The sequence below is a fragment of the Limulus polyphemus genome, unplaced genomic scaffold, assembly GCF_000517525.1.
Source record: "Limulus polyphemus unplaced genomic scaffold, Limulus_polyphemus-2.1.2 Scaffold45, whole genome shotgun sequence".
Classification (NCBI taxonomy): domain Eukaryota; kingdom Metazoa; phylum Arthropoda; class Merostomata; order Xiphosura; family Limulidae; genus Limulus; species Limulus polyphemus.
The window spans coordinates 633081-648210 of NW_013665655.1; the positions used below are offsets into that span (position 1 = coordinate 633081).

Below are 15130 nucleotides of genomic sequence, written 5' to 3' on the forward strand. Positions count from 1 at the left end.
CTAATTTAAAAGTTATAGCATGAAAATTATAACAAGTACAAAATGGTTACGAGGTCAGTCCCAGGGACCAAACCCATGCTGAAAGAGTTAAATATTATCAATTATGCAGTTATAGTTAATAAGTACCCTCACTTAAGCACAATTTAATGCACTGAGGGTGAATGAAGAACATGCTAATGTGTTTCCATTCTTTCAGTCTTCTTGACTAAACAAATTTCAGTCATTAGACTACTAATTTTCTACATAATCATTGGAAAAAAAGAAATCTGCCTTGTATTGGCTGAGACATTTAACTTAATCAGAGATGGAAGGTTTCTAAGTATTTGTAATTGTCATCTTTTATGTTAACAGTAAGAAAATCTACTATGTGAACGTAAGATATATTTTGTTATATATATATATATATAGATGCGTAAAGATAGAAAAATGGTTTTAATAAAACACATTGTTTAACGATTGTCTTGTGCATGTTACAAAATAATGAGACCTTTGATTTTGCTGGCCTTTTGGGGATAGTTCTTCAGTGTTAGGTGGGTGTGGTCTAACCAAATAACTGCCTCTGAATTGCCAAAGTTTCCTGACAACTATGAAATGGTCGAATAAAGCATCCTTGTATACTTTGACCATACCTCAACATTGAATCATTGATTTGTGAAATTGGCAGTGTTATTTTACTAGAACAAACTTAAATTGTAATATGATATCTTACCTCTGTTCTCATAAAGCTTTCTCGACTTATACTGCCCTCCATTGTCATAAATTTTTGCTTGCCACTAACCTTTATACTCCCACTTATTTTTGCATACTAACATGCAAATGTTTATGCAGCAACCCTCCACCAATAGGAAAGCGACACCACCCCTATTGTAACTAGTGGCCTCTCTAATCTTGCAACTGTTAACCACTTCTCGATTGGCAGTCTTATTGAATAAAATCACTCATGGTTTAATTCACTTATCTACAAGTTTTTAGTTGTTTAATTTTTCTAATTTAATTATGTTGTTCATTGCCATTTTCTTTTTTGTGGAGAATTACAACTTATTTTATTTATCTTCTCTTCTCTTTCAATTTTGTGAGTTATGTACTCGCAGTTTCATGTTGTCACATCTACAACTACTGCAGTGGAATTGCTGACCATGTCCAACAGATCATAACCATTATTATCGGCCAATGAAGTGATGGCTCTGCTCTGTTGGGAGTTGACCAATTTCATACAACAAACAGAACAAACCGAGGATTGTCCTATCATGGTTTTCAGTGTTCAGGAAGTTTTTGGTTTGGACAGCCCTTTTTCCCCTCCTGAATATGCCTATCAGTCGCATGTCTTTTTGGAGGACTTGCCAAGACCTCTTTCCCCTTTGGTGGATTTGATTCTTCAGGTATGTTATGTTTTGTCCTTATCTCCCATTTCCTGTTTTCTATTCCTGTTTTTCTCAAGGACTAGCCTTTGAGTCATTATTTTAGTGTTTCCTCGTTCCTTGAATATTGGGGCTCGTGTGAGTCATTTTGGGGAGCATTTGCATTCAGGTTGTCAGTATGCCTTGATCCCCCTATACTGTGGACGATCACGCTTTTGATTATCATTTCAACTTTCTGTATTTGGACTCACAACGTTGGTATCAGTTCTACCTTAGTGGGGATCAAACCCCCAAAATTTTTGATTACCTTTTCCTTTATTTGTCTTAGCCTGACCACCATTCTCAATTAAGGTCTAGTGGGGCGAGACTCCTTCAATTTGCCCATGCTTGGAGGTCCTTGGTGGCAGGTAATCAACAGGTTCTGAAAGTCATTTTGATAAGTCTGGTCATTATCTTCCATTCATCTCCCCATTGTATCACAATCATGTTTCCTTCACTCCTCCTTGCTTGCCTGACTCATTCCAGGGACCTTTGTTTCCACCATTATTTGGACATATAGCTGCTTCCTGCCTCCCCACAAGAGGACTCAGTCCTACATCCTCAGTTTGATCTCCAGGACACTGTCATGGTGGGTTGGCTTGTGAAAGTGGAGGAATTTTTCCTTTCATCTACACAGTTTTTTGGTTCATCTCGGGGTGTTTTTCAACTCGCTCCTTCATTGGGCCCAACCTGCTCCACTTCAGTTGTGGGCTATGGAATGTCTCGTATGGAGCATCTCATCATCTCCTTCTCTCTCTCGAAGCCCTTGTTCCTCTTAGCTATGCCCTCATGCCTTATTGTCAGTGTGTTTTGATAGACCAATGGAGCATTGTTTGGGATCCTTTAGATGCCTCTCTTACCCTTCCACCTCCCTTACAAACAGACCTAGACTGGTGGTTGGATCAGAAACATATTACCGTGGGCTATTCTCTTCCTCCTCCTCATTTGGAATGTAACCTTTTACGGTACTTCTTTTTCTGGTTGGGGGGGTCTCTCGACACTCAGGATGTTTTGAGGGAATGGTCTCTTTCCAAGTTCTCCCTCCATATCGATCTTGGCACTTCTTGCTGCTCGTCAGTCTTTCCTTCGCTTCCTGTGGGCTCCTATGGTAGTCTTGTATAATACCAGGGAAGGGGCATTCAGTCAACAGACCTGTTTTCTTGCATTGGATCTTCTGCATTTCATCCCACACTTTGTTGTCATGTCATAATCTAGGTGCCATTAATCTGGTCATGGGCTGGTTTCTGTTTCCAAATTTTGGTTTGTTCATATGAATTCAAGATTTATTATTATAGATGATGAAATTCCTGCCATAAGTATAATACTAGTCCCCAGGACTCGAGGTTGATGATGTCTGCTGTGGAAGTACAGGACTTAGTTCGTGGGGAATTTGTGTCTCATGTTTAAACAACGATTTTTTCCCTTTCATGTTACAATCTTTGTGGGATATAACTACAGTTTGGAAATTGTCTTTCTACGGAACTTTCCATCTGTTGCCATGCCTCCATGTAATCTGCTGGATTGAGTATTGTTCTTTTCCCACGAGATCTATGGTAAATTTTTCAGTGTGTATTTCTCACTCTCTGTAGGTATACCAATGTTCAGTGAGTTTGTGTGGATGAATCTAATTTCTACACTTGATAATTTAGGTTATTCATGTCTTCTCTGCTCACTGTTGGATGAGTTATATTTTGATACTTCTTTTACCATGCCGGGTAATTTAATTTAAACTTGCATTTGGAGTTTAATTGTTCATTTGTTTTTGTTTGGATTTTTACCTCTTTTAACTGTTAATGTTATTTTGTTTGTAAGTTCCTTTTTCTTTACTACTAATAACATCTAATTGGGGATTAGAGTTAAACTTTGTTATTGTTCACTGGGTACCTTTTTATTTTCATGTTTTTAGGGTTGGTTTTATTTTTGTGTTCTTTGTCTTATAGTTTCTTTGGGTGGACTTGTATCTTTGATTTTTAAGGGTCGTTTATCTTCTAGGTTCCTTTAGTGGTTTTGTACTTTGGGGTTACTTATCGTTTTCTGTTTTAGGTTGAATTTCATAGCTTGCAGGTTTGTTATTTTTATGTACTTTGTAGACTTTGCATGTTTCCACATTTTGTTTTAGTTTGTTAGTAATGAGGACTTTCTCAGTAAGTTTAGTTTGTGTCTTTGGCTGCACTTCACATCAGTTCTATGGGTTCTGTCTGTGAATGTCTGCCTTCTGTTTTGCTCCCCCTCTATCCATCTCCTGTCCCCTGATGGAACAGCGGTAAGTCTTTGGATTTACAATGCTAAAATCAAGGGTTCAGTTACCCTTGATGGACACAGTAGATTGCCCAATGTGGCTTTGCTATACGAAAACAAACACTATCCATTTCCCAGATCTCCTTCTCTAATCCTCGGGATTGTACCTCATCTACTTGTCTTGCCGAGTCTGTTCGAGACCTACTACGCAAAGGAGCTACCAAATGGGTGGTGCCCATTCAACTTAGATTTTACTCCTATATAATTGTTGTCTCCAAAACATACAGGAGATTGGAGTTATATCATAGCTCTATCCTGGCTGTATTCTTATCTGGAGACACCTTGCTTCACTCTGGAGTCATACCTCTCACATCAGTGGGTTTTTTTGCCCCAATGTCACGCCATTTTTCTTTGGTTTATCCACGAGGTTCTGTCTTCCAGTTCTGGGCACTGCCATTTGGTCTTTCTTCAGCTCTTTATGTGTTTTGTAGAATGGTATACTCTTTTGCACGTCATCTACACTCACTGGGTCTTTGGACTCCTTATTACATAGGCAGCTGGCTTCTGCTTACATCCTTCCATGCCCAGTCAGTCACTCACACTTTCTTACTTTTTCAGGAAGCTGCTCGGGTGGGGTTTCTTATCAAGTTGGAGAAGCCCTTTACTATCCTTCACAGTATGTTATTCATTTGAGGGTTCTCTTCACTCCCCATCTCAGTCAAGCACAGCCTTCTTCATTTTGGCTCCAGGATATGGAGCGGGCAGTCACGAAGGCCCTACCTTCTTCTTCTCTCTCTCTTTTGGGGTTGTGGGCTTCCATGGAAGATCTCATTCCCTTAGGTCGGGTGCACATGCATTCCTTTCATTAGATGCTTCTTGCCCTGTGGAACTCCCCCCCCCCCCCAAGATCCCTTGGACTATCCCCTATCCCTTCCACCTGGGATCAGAGCTGACCTTGCTTGGTGGCTCAACAGGAACTTTACCATGGTGAGGGTTCCCATTCCCCCATCTTGTACCAAGTCTTATATGTTTACAGATGCTTTCTTGTTTGGCTTGGGAAGGTTTCCTGGATTCCCCACAGATTTTGAGTATGTAGTCATTTGAGGAGGCTACTCTCCATTTATTTCCACATCCTGGAACCTTTCGCAGTTCATCAGGCTCATTTCTTCCCGTTCCTTTGTGGGTGGATGGTTATGGTTCATTGTGACAACTCCACTGTCGTCAATTATATTCCCAAGCAAGGAGAAACCAAGTCCAGATCTCTGTGTTTTCAGACTCTGGATCTTCTGTACTAGACAACCGACCAGGACATGACTATTCTGGTATGTCATGTTCCTGGAGTTATGAATCTTGTGGTCAAATGCTTATCACTTCCCAACCAGGTTGTGCCCCGAGGAGTGTTTTCTTCATCCTCAGGTTTTTCTGTGGGTTTGTTCTTAACTGGGAACCCTGCACATATATATATGTTTGTATGTGTGTGTTTGTGTTTTCCACTCATTGGAATGCCAAACTTCCTTCCTTTTTGGTTTCCAGTTCTTCACCCCTCACCTCTGGGGGTGGATGCTTTCAGTCCATATTGGAGGGGTCTTCACCTATATGCCTACCCTCCGATCAGACTCATCTTCTGGGTCTTTTCCCATATCCAAGTTAGTCCTTGTTGTTTTCTGCTGGTTGCTCCATATTGGTTGGCTCAGTTGTGGTTCCCTCTGCTCTGGCCCTTATTGGAGCTACATCCCCTGCCCTTATCTCTATCCTGATCCCTCCTCCAACAATGGTTATCAGATGTATTTCATCCCTACATCTCAACATTCCAGCTTCATGTGTGACTTTTGTCTGCTCCTGTGCTTCAACTCTGTGACTCGTCCCTCATGTAGCATCTTTCCTTGCCTGTATCATTCACCCTTCTTCCTTGTCAATGTATCGGAGGCTTTAGTTCATCTGGTTGTTTGTTAATGGTTTATCTGTTTCAACTGTTGCTCCTTTTAGGGCTGCCCTGTTGAACCCCTTCCTTTTTTTCACTTCCAGAATACCTTCTCTTCCCAAGTTATTTCCCTCCTTTTCCAGTCCTTTTGTTTGGACCATCCTCCATGTTCCTTTGTTCTACCGGTTTGGGATCTCAGTGTTGTCCATCATGTCCTGTCTGTTTCTCCATTTGAATCCTTTGCAATGTGTTCCTTGTACCATTTTACTATAAGACCCATTTCCTTTCCCTTCTGGCATGTGGTCATCATTGTTCCGATAGTTATGCCATTAATGATTCTCGTATCCTTTACCATTCCTCGTATGTTATTCACTATCTAAATTGGACCTTCCTTCCCAGGACATTGGCTACCCGGGAAAGTTGTTAGACCTTTTTCTTTTCCCACCTCTTCTGCTGGTTGGATCCACAGCGTTTACTTTATCTATTTTGTTATCTATTGTGGTATATGGCTTGTACTGCCTCCTTTTGTGGTTCTTGTTCCTGTCTTTTTGTTCCATGGAATTCTTCTGTTTCCTGTGATCTTTTCTGCACATTGTTGGTCTGCATATTTGGAGGTGGATTCTTGCTAACAAAGCTCCTCTTCTATGCTGTTGGTTGTAGCTGGATGAGACAAATTAATTACCATATGTGTAAGGCTGTGTATCCTCCTCCTACTGTGGACTGGACAAAACATTCCCAATGACACCAGGTTTTGGACCAGAGAGGAACAGTCTCTTGGGCTCCCCACCTTCCTACCATTTGAAGGATGTTGGTTTTTGGTGGATCTGGTGTTGGTTGCACATGTGGATGTGGATTCTTGGTAACATAGCTCCTCTTCTCTGCTGGTTCCCATTTTTGTGGTGAAAGGTAGAGGACCATCTTCCTACTGTGGACCTGATGTACAATTCCAGATGTTGCCAGGTGCTGATTGAGGTCAACTTCTCATGTGCAGTCTGTCACACCCTAGCCACTCTACACCAGGGGTTTCATTATTTCTATAATTTTTTCTTTGGGTCCCTCCGTGTTTCTGTCTTTTTTGGTGACACATTACTAAAGGATGAAGAGTATACCTGACTCAGAAGTGGTGCAGTTTTCCACAAGTGTATTGTTTTTAACTCCTTCTCAACTCCATTGTTTTCCTTTGGGTGTTTCATAAAGGGGGATCATCTTCTCACTAGCTCTCCACTGATTCATTATGTAATTCTACTTTTTAGTGAGAGGGGGGTAAAATATGGTATCAGAAGTTAATATTTTCTTAAACTGAAAATGTATTTCCAATAGATGTTTACTTCCACTGACCTTTCCCACCTGTCCTACTCTCTTCCACTGTGGTTTGGTGTGATATGACCAATCTTGAAGTGGTAGTGTTGCACACCTATTGGTGGAGGCTTGCTGCATAATCATTTGCATGTTAGTATGCAGAAATAAGAGGGAGTATAAAGCCCAGTAGTGAGAAAATATTTGTACTGATAGAGAGTAGTATAAGTCGAGAAAGTTTTTTGTTAGAGGAGGTTAGTATCTATCAGAAGTACATTTTCAGATTAAGAAAATGTTAACTTTGTAGTATAGTCAGTTCCAACTTGCAACTTTGCTGCCATATTATTAGTTCCAGTTTCAATATGTGCTATATCAGTGGCAAAAATATCTCCATCCTGTTATGCATTGTTCATAATATTTTTTGCCTTACTGCATAGCGCTATCCTGACAAATGGTCAAACATGTTTGTTACTGCTTCTGCTTAGCATATAATGAAATCATATAGCTTGTTTCCTCAGAAATTGATGATATTTTGTATCTTGTTGGTGGTCTGTCTAATTTTGTGAGTACATTTTGCTTAGGAGCTTATCTGTCACAACATGATCAAAAAGCACTTTGGTTTCCTCTATATATGGACCAATATTTTTTGCTTGTATAAGCAGTATCAACAGTCCTGTAACTGGACAATGACACAAATAAATGTCAGTTTACACTTGGGAAGTATGTATATATTATAATATTTTTATTCTTGATTGGGAAAAAATATGTAGTACCTTTAATCACATTTCCAAAATTGGTCAAACATGAATGCCTTGTCTTGCAAAAAAAGCTGTTAAAAAGAAACTATATAGTATTTTCTACAATTAGTAAACCACATTAGTTGTATTCTTACTAAGTTACAATTTAGGTTTTCATTATATTGAATATATTTTCTCAAAATAATATTTTTATTTTGACTTGATCAGAGCTTACATTCCATTCATAAAAGGAAAAAAACAGCAATTAAGGTTAAATAAATGTTTTAATTGAAAGAATAGTGACAAATAGATAAGCAGGTTGCCTTGACAAAAGAACTCTAGGTGACATTGCCCATCATGCTTGTATCATCTTTAGTGAGGGGAGTGCTAAATGCGTGACTGTTACAGGCTAATTTTATCAACAAGGTGGAAATTGAATTAGCAGAATTTTTTCCCTTGTAAAAATATTAGATTATATTGATGATCTTTGAAGCTGCTTAATTAAAGGGGAAGAGTTTTTAAATGTTAAACAAGTCATATGTAGTAGTATAGAAAAAAAAATAGTTTCACCATTCCTGCATTGCATTTGTCAACCTCAAACTTGACTGGAAAATATCAAGAGTGGAAATATTCTTTACTTGTGTTTTATCGATTTTTGTTGTGGAGTGCATCTGCCCTGCAGTATTAAGAGGCTTGTGCAGATTGTAGTGAAATAATTCAATATAAATAGGTGGGTTTCATCAACACTAGGTACTACTACATCTGTTATTCTTTTCTTCATTTTCAGGCAAATAGCCCATTCTTTCCATAAATGTCTGTCTTTTGGACATTTATGTAAACTCGAATCTTTATCTGCTGCTTTGGATCAAACACTGCAGAACACTACAATAGTGATTATTTCTTGATTTTTTTTTTTTTCTTTTTACAAACCATATTATTAGTATCACACTTGCCAGCCATTTTATTCTCACTATTTAAGCTTCTTTCAATCACAACTTGTGATGCAAGAATTTTTAACTTGTCAAAATACATCATAAAAAGCTTAAAGACTACTTTGTTAAAGTTTGATAGATAGAAGTTTTGGTTTTTAAAATTACAATCTGTTGTGAAACTGCATTCCAAATATTAAACATTACATACTAAAACTAAAATGAATACATTGGCTATTTTCTGTGTATTAACTATCAGTCAAGTGTGAAAAGCTCAGTAAAATGGTTGTACTGTTTCTAGTATAGAAAAGGATTAATATTGACACCTTTACAAGGATACCATTTGAAGGTGATTAAACAGATTCCTAGATGTACGTAAATGGAAGATTATTCAGTTTAGCAGAAACTTGTCTAAGTATTTATCTTCTAGAGGATTTTCAATATATAGAACCAAAAGATTGGCAACTTTTTAGCTCCTATTTATGTGTGAATACCTAAGTGTTTCAGCCTTTGTAAGATCCAAGACTCCAATTGTTTATTTTTTTATATATGAAATGCTGTTTTCATTAAAAAATATCAGGATTGCAAATAGAAATAATTTAGTAGTCAGTTAGCCTAGTTCATTGCTGTATGTTGTTTGTATAAGCTAAACATAAAAATGATATTCAATAATGATTTGAGTCATTGAATATTTTGTGTACTGAAAATGTGTTACCTTGACTTTTCAAATTAAGACCAACTGGTAGCTCTGTTTGCAAGTAAATTGTTAAGTAAAGGTACTGTAGATGTGAATTTCTTCTGAATGATATATTAAGAGAACTGCTAAACTTCTTGCTGGTGTTTTTTTTTTTTTAAAGTATAGGGTTTGGATGTTAACCTCTTGCTATAAGAATGCTCCAGAAGAAGCTGTTAAAGAAAACATAAATCAAATCAAATAATTATTCTGGAGAATAATGGTGAAATTAAACTATTTGTTTTGTCACTGTTTGTCAGTTAATACAAAATCAGTTATAAAAATACCTTTTGTAAATTTTAAGATTTTTTGTTTTTAAAGCAGGATTTGGACATGAGTCAAACCATATATCTTGTGAAAGTTAGAATCTGTTCTGTTGATAACCATTTTGTGGTTAGTTATATTAGTTTATGTAACTAATCTTAGTTTAAATTGAAAATGAAATCCATGGGCATTTAACCAATTGAGTGGGCAGTCTCTAAAATATGTGTATGACTTGTGTGAAGAGGCATATCATGATTTCTCAAAGTACTGTTAGCATTACATTAAATTAGAACTTTGGTCAGGTTATATTTAAAACAATAGCTAAAGGTTGCCTTTAAAAAACTTTGTACTGTCTGTTACTGTCTGAAGAAGCTGTAAAGTGAAATGTTGAGTGTCCAATTAAAGAAAAACAACAGTTTTGTGATATTAAAATGTCTTCTGTACACCAATATGCACTATAGAAATAAAATAATTAGTGATGATATAGTCCAAGTATGTTAAACTTCTTGTCATGTGTTAACTTTAAAATTAGTTAAAAATAGGTTTTTAATTATAACTACAGTAAGTGGAATACTGTAGTATTGGAATCAAAAATTAAACCAAGAGCACTGCTTTGTGATTGTGTATTCTTTCAAAAGATTACTTCTGAATCAGTATAATTTAACTAGTCTTTTTAGATAAATCTGGACAGTATACAATCATATTTCATGTGACAGTCTGAGTAACTTGTGTTCAGTAATATTTATGAATAGCTATTCTTTCAGGATAATTCCAATCTATACATGGTATTGCCTTATGTGGTAGGAGGAGAAATGTTTTCACATCTAAGAAAAGTTGGAAGGTTCAGGTAAGAACAATAAAAAATTTGTATTTTGTTTTTAAACATACTAATTCGTTAAAATAGTTTTATTTTACTTTTCTCAGGACAATTCCAATTTGTACATGGTTCTAGAGTTTATACCTGGAGGGGAAATGTTCTCACATTTACGAAAGAGTGGAAGATTTAGGTGAGGTGCATGCTGCCTGCTTTGTAGGAGTATGCACCATCTCTGCTTTATGCATTTGGACTGGTTTTTCTCTGTTGTAGATATGACAGATGCTTAACTAGTCTTGCATTTGCTGCTGTAGTAGCTAATTTGCCTGTGAGAATTCCACCATGAAATAATGCATGTTATGTGCAGAACTACTTTCCCTCTCAGAATGTTATCATAGAATGAATCAGTACACGATTTGTCTTGTTAGAAATTATTTCAGTATTTTATCACTAAATTGGCTCTTGTATTGCATGTTTTGATAAGTAAGTATGTTGCATGGCTTTCATCTCATCTGTTTGCATATGTTGGTAGACAGAATATTGCATCTAAATGCATGATTTGTTTAAATTATTGTTTCCAGTTTTTCTATTTGTAGTTGTTGCTAACTGCTTAATATTACATCTAAGTGCTTGATTTTTTAAATCTCTTTTCGAAACTTACATTCATTTAATGTGTGTAAAATAATGAGTTAAGTTGGTTCTTCAAGTTATTTTTATTGTTAATTTACTCTGAGTTTAATAGAGTATGAATCAGATTTACTCTTGAGTTTTTGTTAAATGTGATTAACATATATTTCGTATCATATGAGGAGTGTGGATAATTTTACACATACACAAGTTATATTTCTTAGTGGATTGTTTACAGGAGAAATGCTTTGTTTAGCAAATGCATATGTATCTATTTTATAAGTATTTAGATTTTTATTACTATTTGGTTTTCTAGTATACAATTAATTGCATACAGTTAAACAGTTTCTGCATTACCATAGATAATCTGTAAATTTTGTTTTTAGTAGTTTCTAATTAAAATCAATATATTGTATTTAAATGTTTATTGTGGGCTTAGAAAACTAATAGCATTGCTTGTATTTTTTTTCAGTATATATATATATATATATATTGTGTAGTTGCTAGTTTATACATGTGTAAAGATAATAGGAGAAATGCTTTTTTATATAAATATATCTTATGGTTCCTCTCTAAGAGTAACTGCGTGAGATACTTTTTATATAAACCATGTTTATCTTATGTAAAGGAATGAAATATCCATTGAATGGTCAATTGAGTTATGCAGGTTCAATGCAGAGAAATTGAAGGCAAAGAATGCACTCTTATATATCTTTATTAGTATACAAGTATATGTTTTAGCTTGTTTTATAACTGATTATGTCATCAAGAGAGTACACTATAAGAAGATTATTTTTTATCAATTTATCTTTCAGTGAGCCACATTCAAGATTCTATGCTGCTCAGATAGTTTTGGCCTTCCAGTATCTTCACTCATTAGATCTTGTATATCGAGACTTGAAGCCTGAGAATATTCTAATAGACCAAGATGGTTATATCAAGGTATGACCTTTACATCTGTTCAATTTTAAGAAAAACATCCAAATTTAGTATTTCTCTGGTGAAAAAAAGGTGCTCAAACTTCCAGTGATGTTGATTATATAAATTATTATAATAATATTTTAATCAACTAAAGAGAAAACTAGTTTTCATCTTTAACAAAAATGATCGGTGAGTAAAGTATACAAAACGATTGAATATGACACTGTCCAAATTACAGAGAGTTACTATTCAAATAGTAACTAGAAAGAGTAACTCTGAAGCTCAAATAGCAAAATTTACAAATTTGTTATGCTGAATCAAAAGAAATTTCACCTCTGAGAATTTTATAGTTTTTCACAAGTGATGGAGAATTTTAAGAATAAACCCTTTGCTTACTTATCTATTTTAATTAACTGGTGAGTAAATGTGTTAATTATGTGAGTAAATCTGTTAATTATTTTGTATTTTATTACATCCTCATAAAATAATCCTGCCACATTCATCTCTAAGATAGGTTTTTATCACATACAGCTTTGAATATAGGTTTTATGCTAGTAGGTTTTCATACTCTTATAGACTTTTAGCAATCTAGTTTATTACTGAATGAAATTGCAATTGATTTTCATCAATGTAACTGTTAATATATACTTTTTTAAGGTAACAGACTTTGGTTTTGCAAAGAGAGTAAAAGGAAGAACATGGACATTATGTGGAACTCCAGAATATCTGTCCCCAGAAATCATCCTTAGTAAAGTGAGAAATTACACGTGCATATCTAAATTATGTCTCTAATTTGAAAATTCTTGTGAACAGTGTGTTATCTAATTTACAGTGATTTTTTAACACTGGCGTTGGTTGTTGGATTAGTGTGCATGTGTGTATAAATATATATGCTTACACGCGCACACACAACAATTCCATGAATTATTGCCGTATGAAACTGAAAAAACATTGCTATTACTTGTTTACTTTTGCTGTTTTTAGATGCAATGTAGTGAGTAGTGATGCTGATCTTCTGAAGTTTACAGGATAGTATTTACACTTGAATAACTTAATAAGTACTACTTCAGGTTGCTCCTTGGTATCCTTGTGCATGAAGTTTTTGAGTAATGAATATTAGTTAAATTTTCTATATGGTTACAGAAAATAATTATATGCAATAATATTTTGTTAATATACTGATAAAATAAGCACTTCTGGTTCCTAAACAAACAAAAGAGTATGTGCAGTACCAAGCTGTGTGGATTTTGAACTTAGTCTTGAGAAGGCTTGTCATTGCATCAGAATAAAAACTGAACAAAGTGCAGGATAGATAATTGATAAAACAATAAGGGGATGGAAATAATGAGTATTACATTTAGAGCTGGGTGAGTTCATCAATATGACCAGTGATTAATAAAACAATAAGGTAAATATAGCAGGGATGGAAATAATGAGTATTACATGTAGAGCTGGGTGAGTTAATCAATATGACCAGTGATTAATAAAACAATAAGGTAAATATAGTAGGGATGGAAATAGTCAGTACTACATTTAGAGCTGGGTGAGTTCATCAGTATGACCAGTGATTAATAAATTAATAAGGTAAATATAGCAGGGATGGAAATAATGAGTACTACATTTAGAGCTGGGTGATTTTTTCATTTAATCAGTATCATTCATTTTCTTTGAGCAGTGATTACAACAATTGGTGTCTTGTAAATTAATCAATTATTTACTGTTATTGATTACTGACTACCCAAGTAGTTGAAATATTACCATTATGTTTATTATTAAGTATAAAACTACATAATGAGTGGGAGGGATGCTTCAAGATTTGAGGCTCTGGGGTTCGATTTGCATTGCTACTAAACTTGCCTATCCTGTCTTTCTTATTGCAAAGTTACTAAGGCTCTCTGCCTCTGTCACTAATTTTGGACTGCTGACTAGAGGAAAGGCGACTGATTGGCAATACTCACTGCTGACTCTGGGTACTTAGTGTTAAGTTAAGTGTAAATTTACTGTTTCTTTTCCATTGTGTTATGTTTCTGATTTATAACTGTGTTTCTTTAATATTGTATAAGTAGGTGCAGGTCTAGGGGAGGGGTCCAGACCTGCCATCCACTTCTGTTCCAGAAATCAATAAGTTATTTTTTAGTGTTCTATAAGCAGGTGTGAATCTAGGAAAGGGGGCCAGAGCCCTTCCACCTTCTCCTCTTGTTGTGTGTGTGTGAAATTAATAACTGCATTATTTAATGTATATGTAGGCACAGATCTAGGGGAAGAGGGTCCAAACAACCCTCTGTTTTTCAGAAATTAATAAAAAAAAATAGCCAAATGTCCTTACACTATCATATAATATCAAAAAAAAATATTAATTATCAGTGTTTTTATTTCTTTGGTCTATTAGTTACTGTAAAACTGTTTTGGGGTTTTATGAAGTTGATACTTCTGGAGCCTACAGCAATCTGGTTATGTTCTTAGTCAATAACTGATTATTTCTAATCTGATACAATAATATGAAAGTCATTTAACTCTCTGTGCATGTGTGGGAATCAAAGTGGACATGCCATGATCTTCTACTGAATGCCGTTCTACATGATATTATTAGGACTTCTGTTTTTCAGGGTTTTCAGTGTTTTAGTTTTATGAAGATACCCCAAAAACGATGTTTTTCTTTTAATTCTATAATGAAAATACTAATATACCATATATTCTCTGCACACTAATTTCTCATATGTGAGTAATGATAAGTGCTGAACATAATTCTATTTATGTTAAAGCTTTGCAAGAGTAGCTATTATTTTATATGAAATTCTATAAACAATCTTACCTCTAATGAATGGACTCATTGACTCTGGAAAGTGGGGATGTTAATATAAAGTAAACTGAATAACCACTTCTGGTATTTTTCCAGTGTATTAAAAAAAACTGAATTAATTTTTACTTTTGCACTGGGTGTGTTTCATCAGTGTTTGTTGGTTATAGATGAGAGTCAGAAATGTTAGGTATTATATATTTGATGTCAGTTACCAACAATTCATTTTACTTTACATTACTGATTTAGCAACATCTTGTGGTGGAGGAGAGTAATTACCAGGTACAATATATTGAAAAGAACTATAGATATGCATTGTTGAGATTATAAAGATTATGCAAATATACACCTGGAAAAAAGTTAAGCACCCCCAAATATTTTTCAGGATTGCTTATTGAAAATAAGGTTTAATTTTCATGATGTTGAGCAATGTTCATAATTTCAAACATAATTAAA

The 15130-nt window shown here is 35.2% G+C and overlaps 1 protein-coding gene across 6 annotated transcripts in view; it reads left to right on the forward strand.

Annotated features, from left to right (window-relative positions):
• Nucleotides 1-15130, forward strand: part of LOC106462361 (cAMP-dependent protein kinase catalytic subunit alpha) — a 107437-nt gene that overhangs the window by 73153 nt on the left and 19154 nt on the right. For 5 of the 6 annotated variants that reach the window (XM_022389772.1, XM_022389766.1, XM_022389777.1 and 2 more), the window contains 3 exons: nucleotides 10280-10362; nucleotides 11772-11898; nucleotides 12535-12630. In XM_022389772.1, the coding sequence (XP_022245480.1) occupies nucleotides 10280-10362; nucleotides 11772-11898; nucleotides 12535-12630 (306 nt within the window). Of the gene's footprint in view, nucleotides 1-10279; nucleotides 10363-10439; nucleotides 10523-11771; nucleotides 11899-12534; nucleotides 12631-15130 lie in introns of all 6 variants that reach the window. The other variant, XM_022389759.1, reaches the window with a different exon arrangement.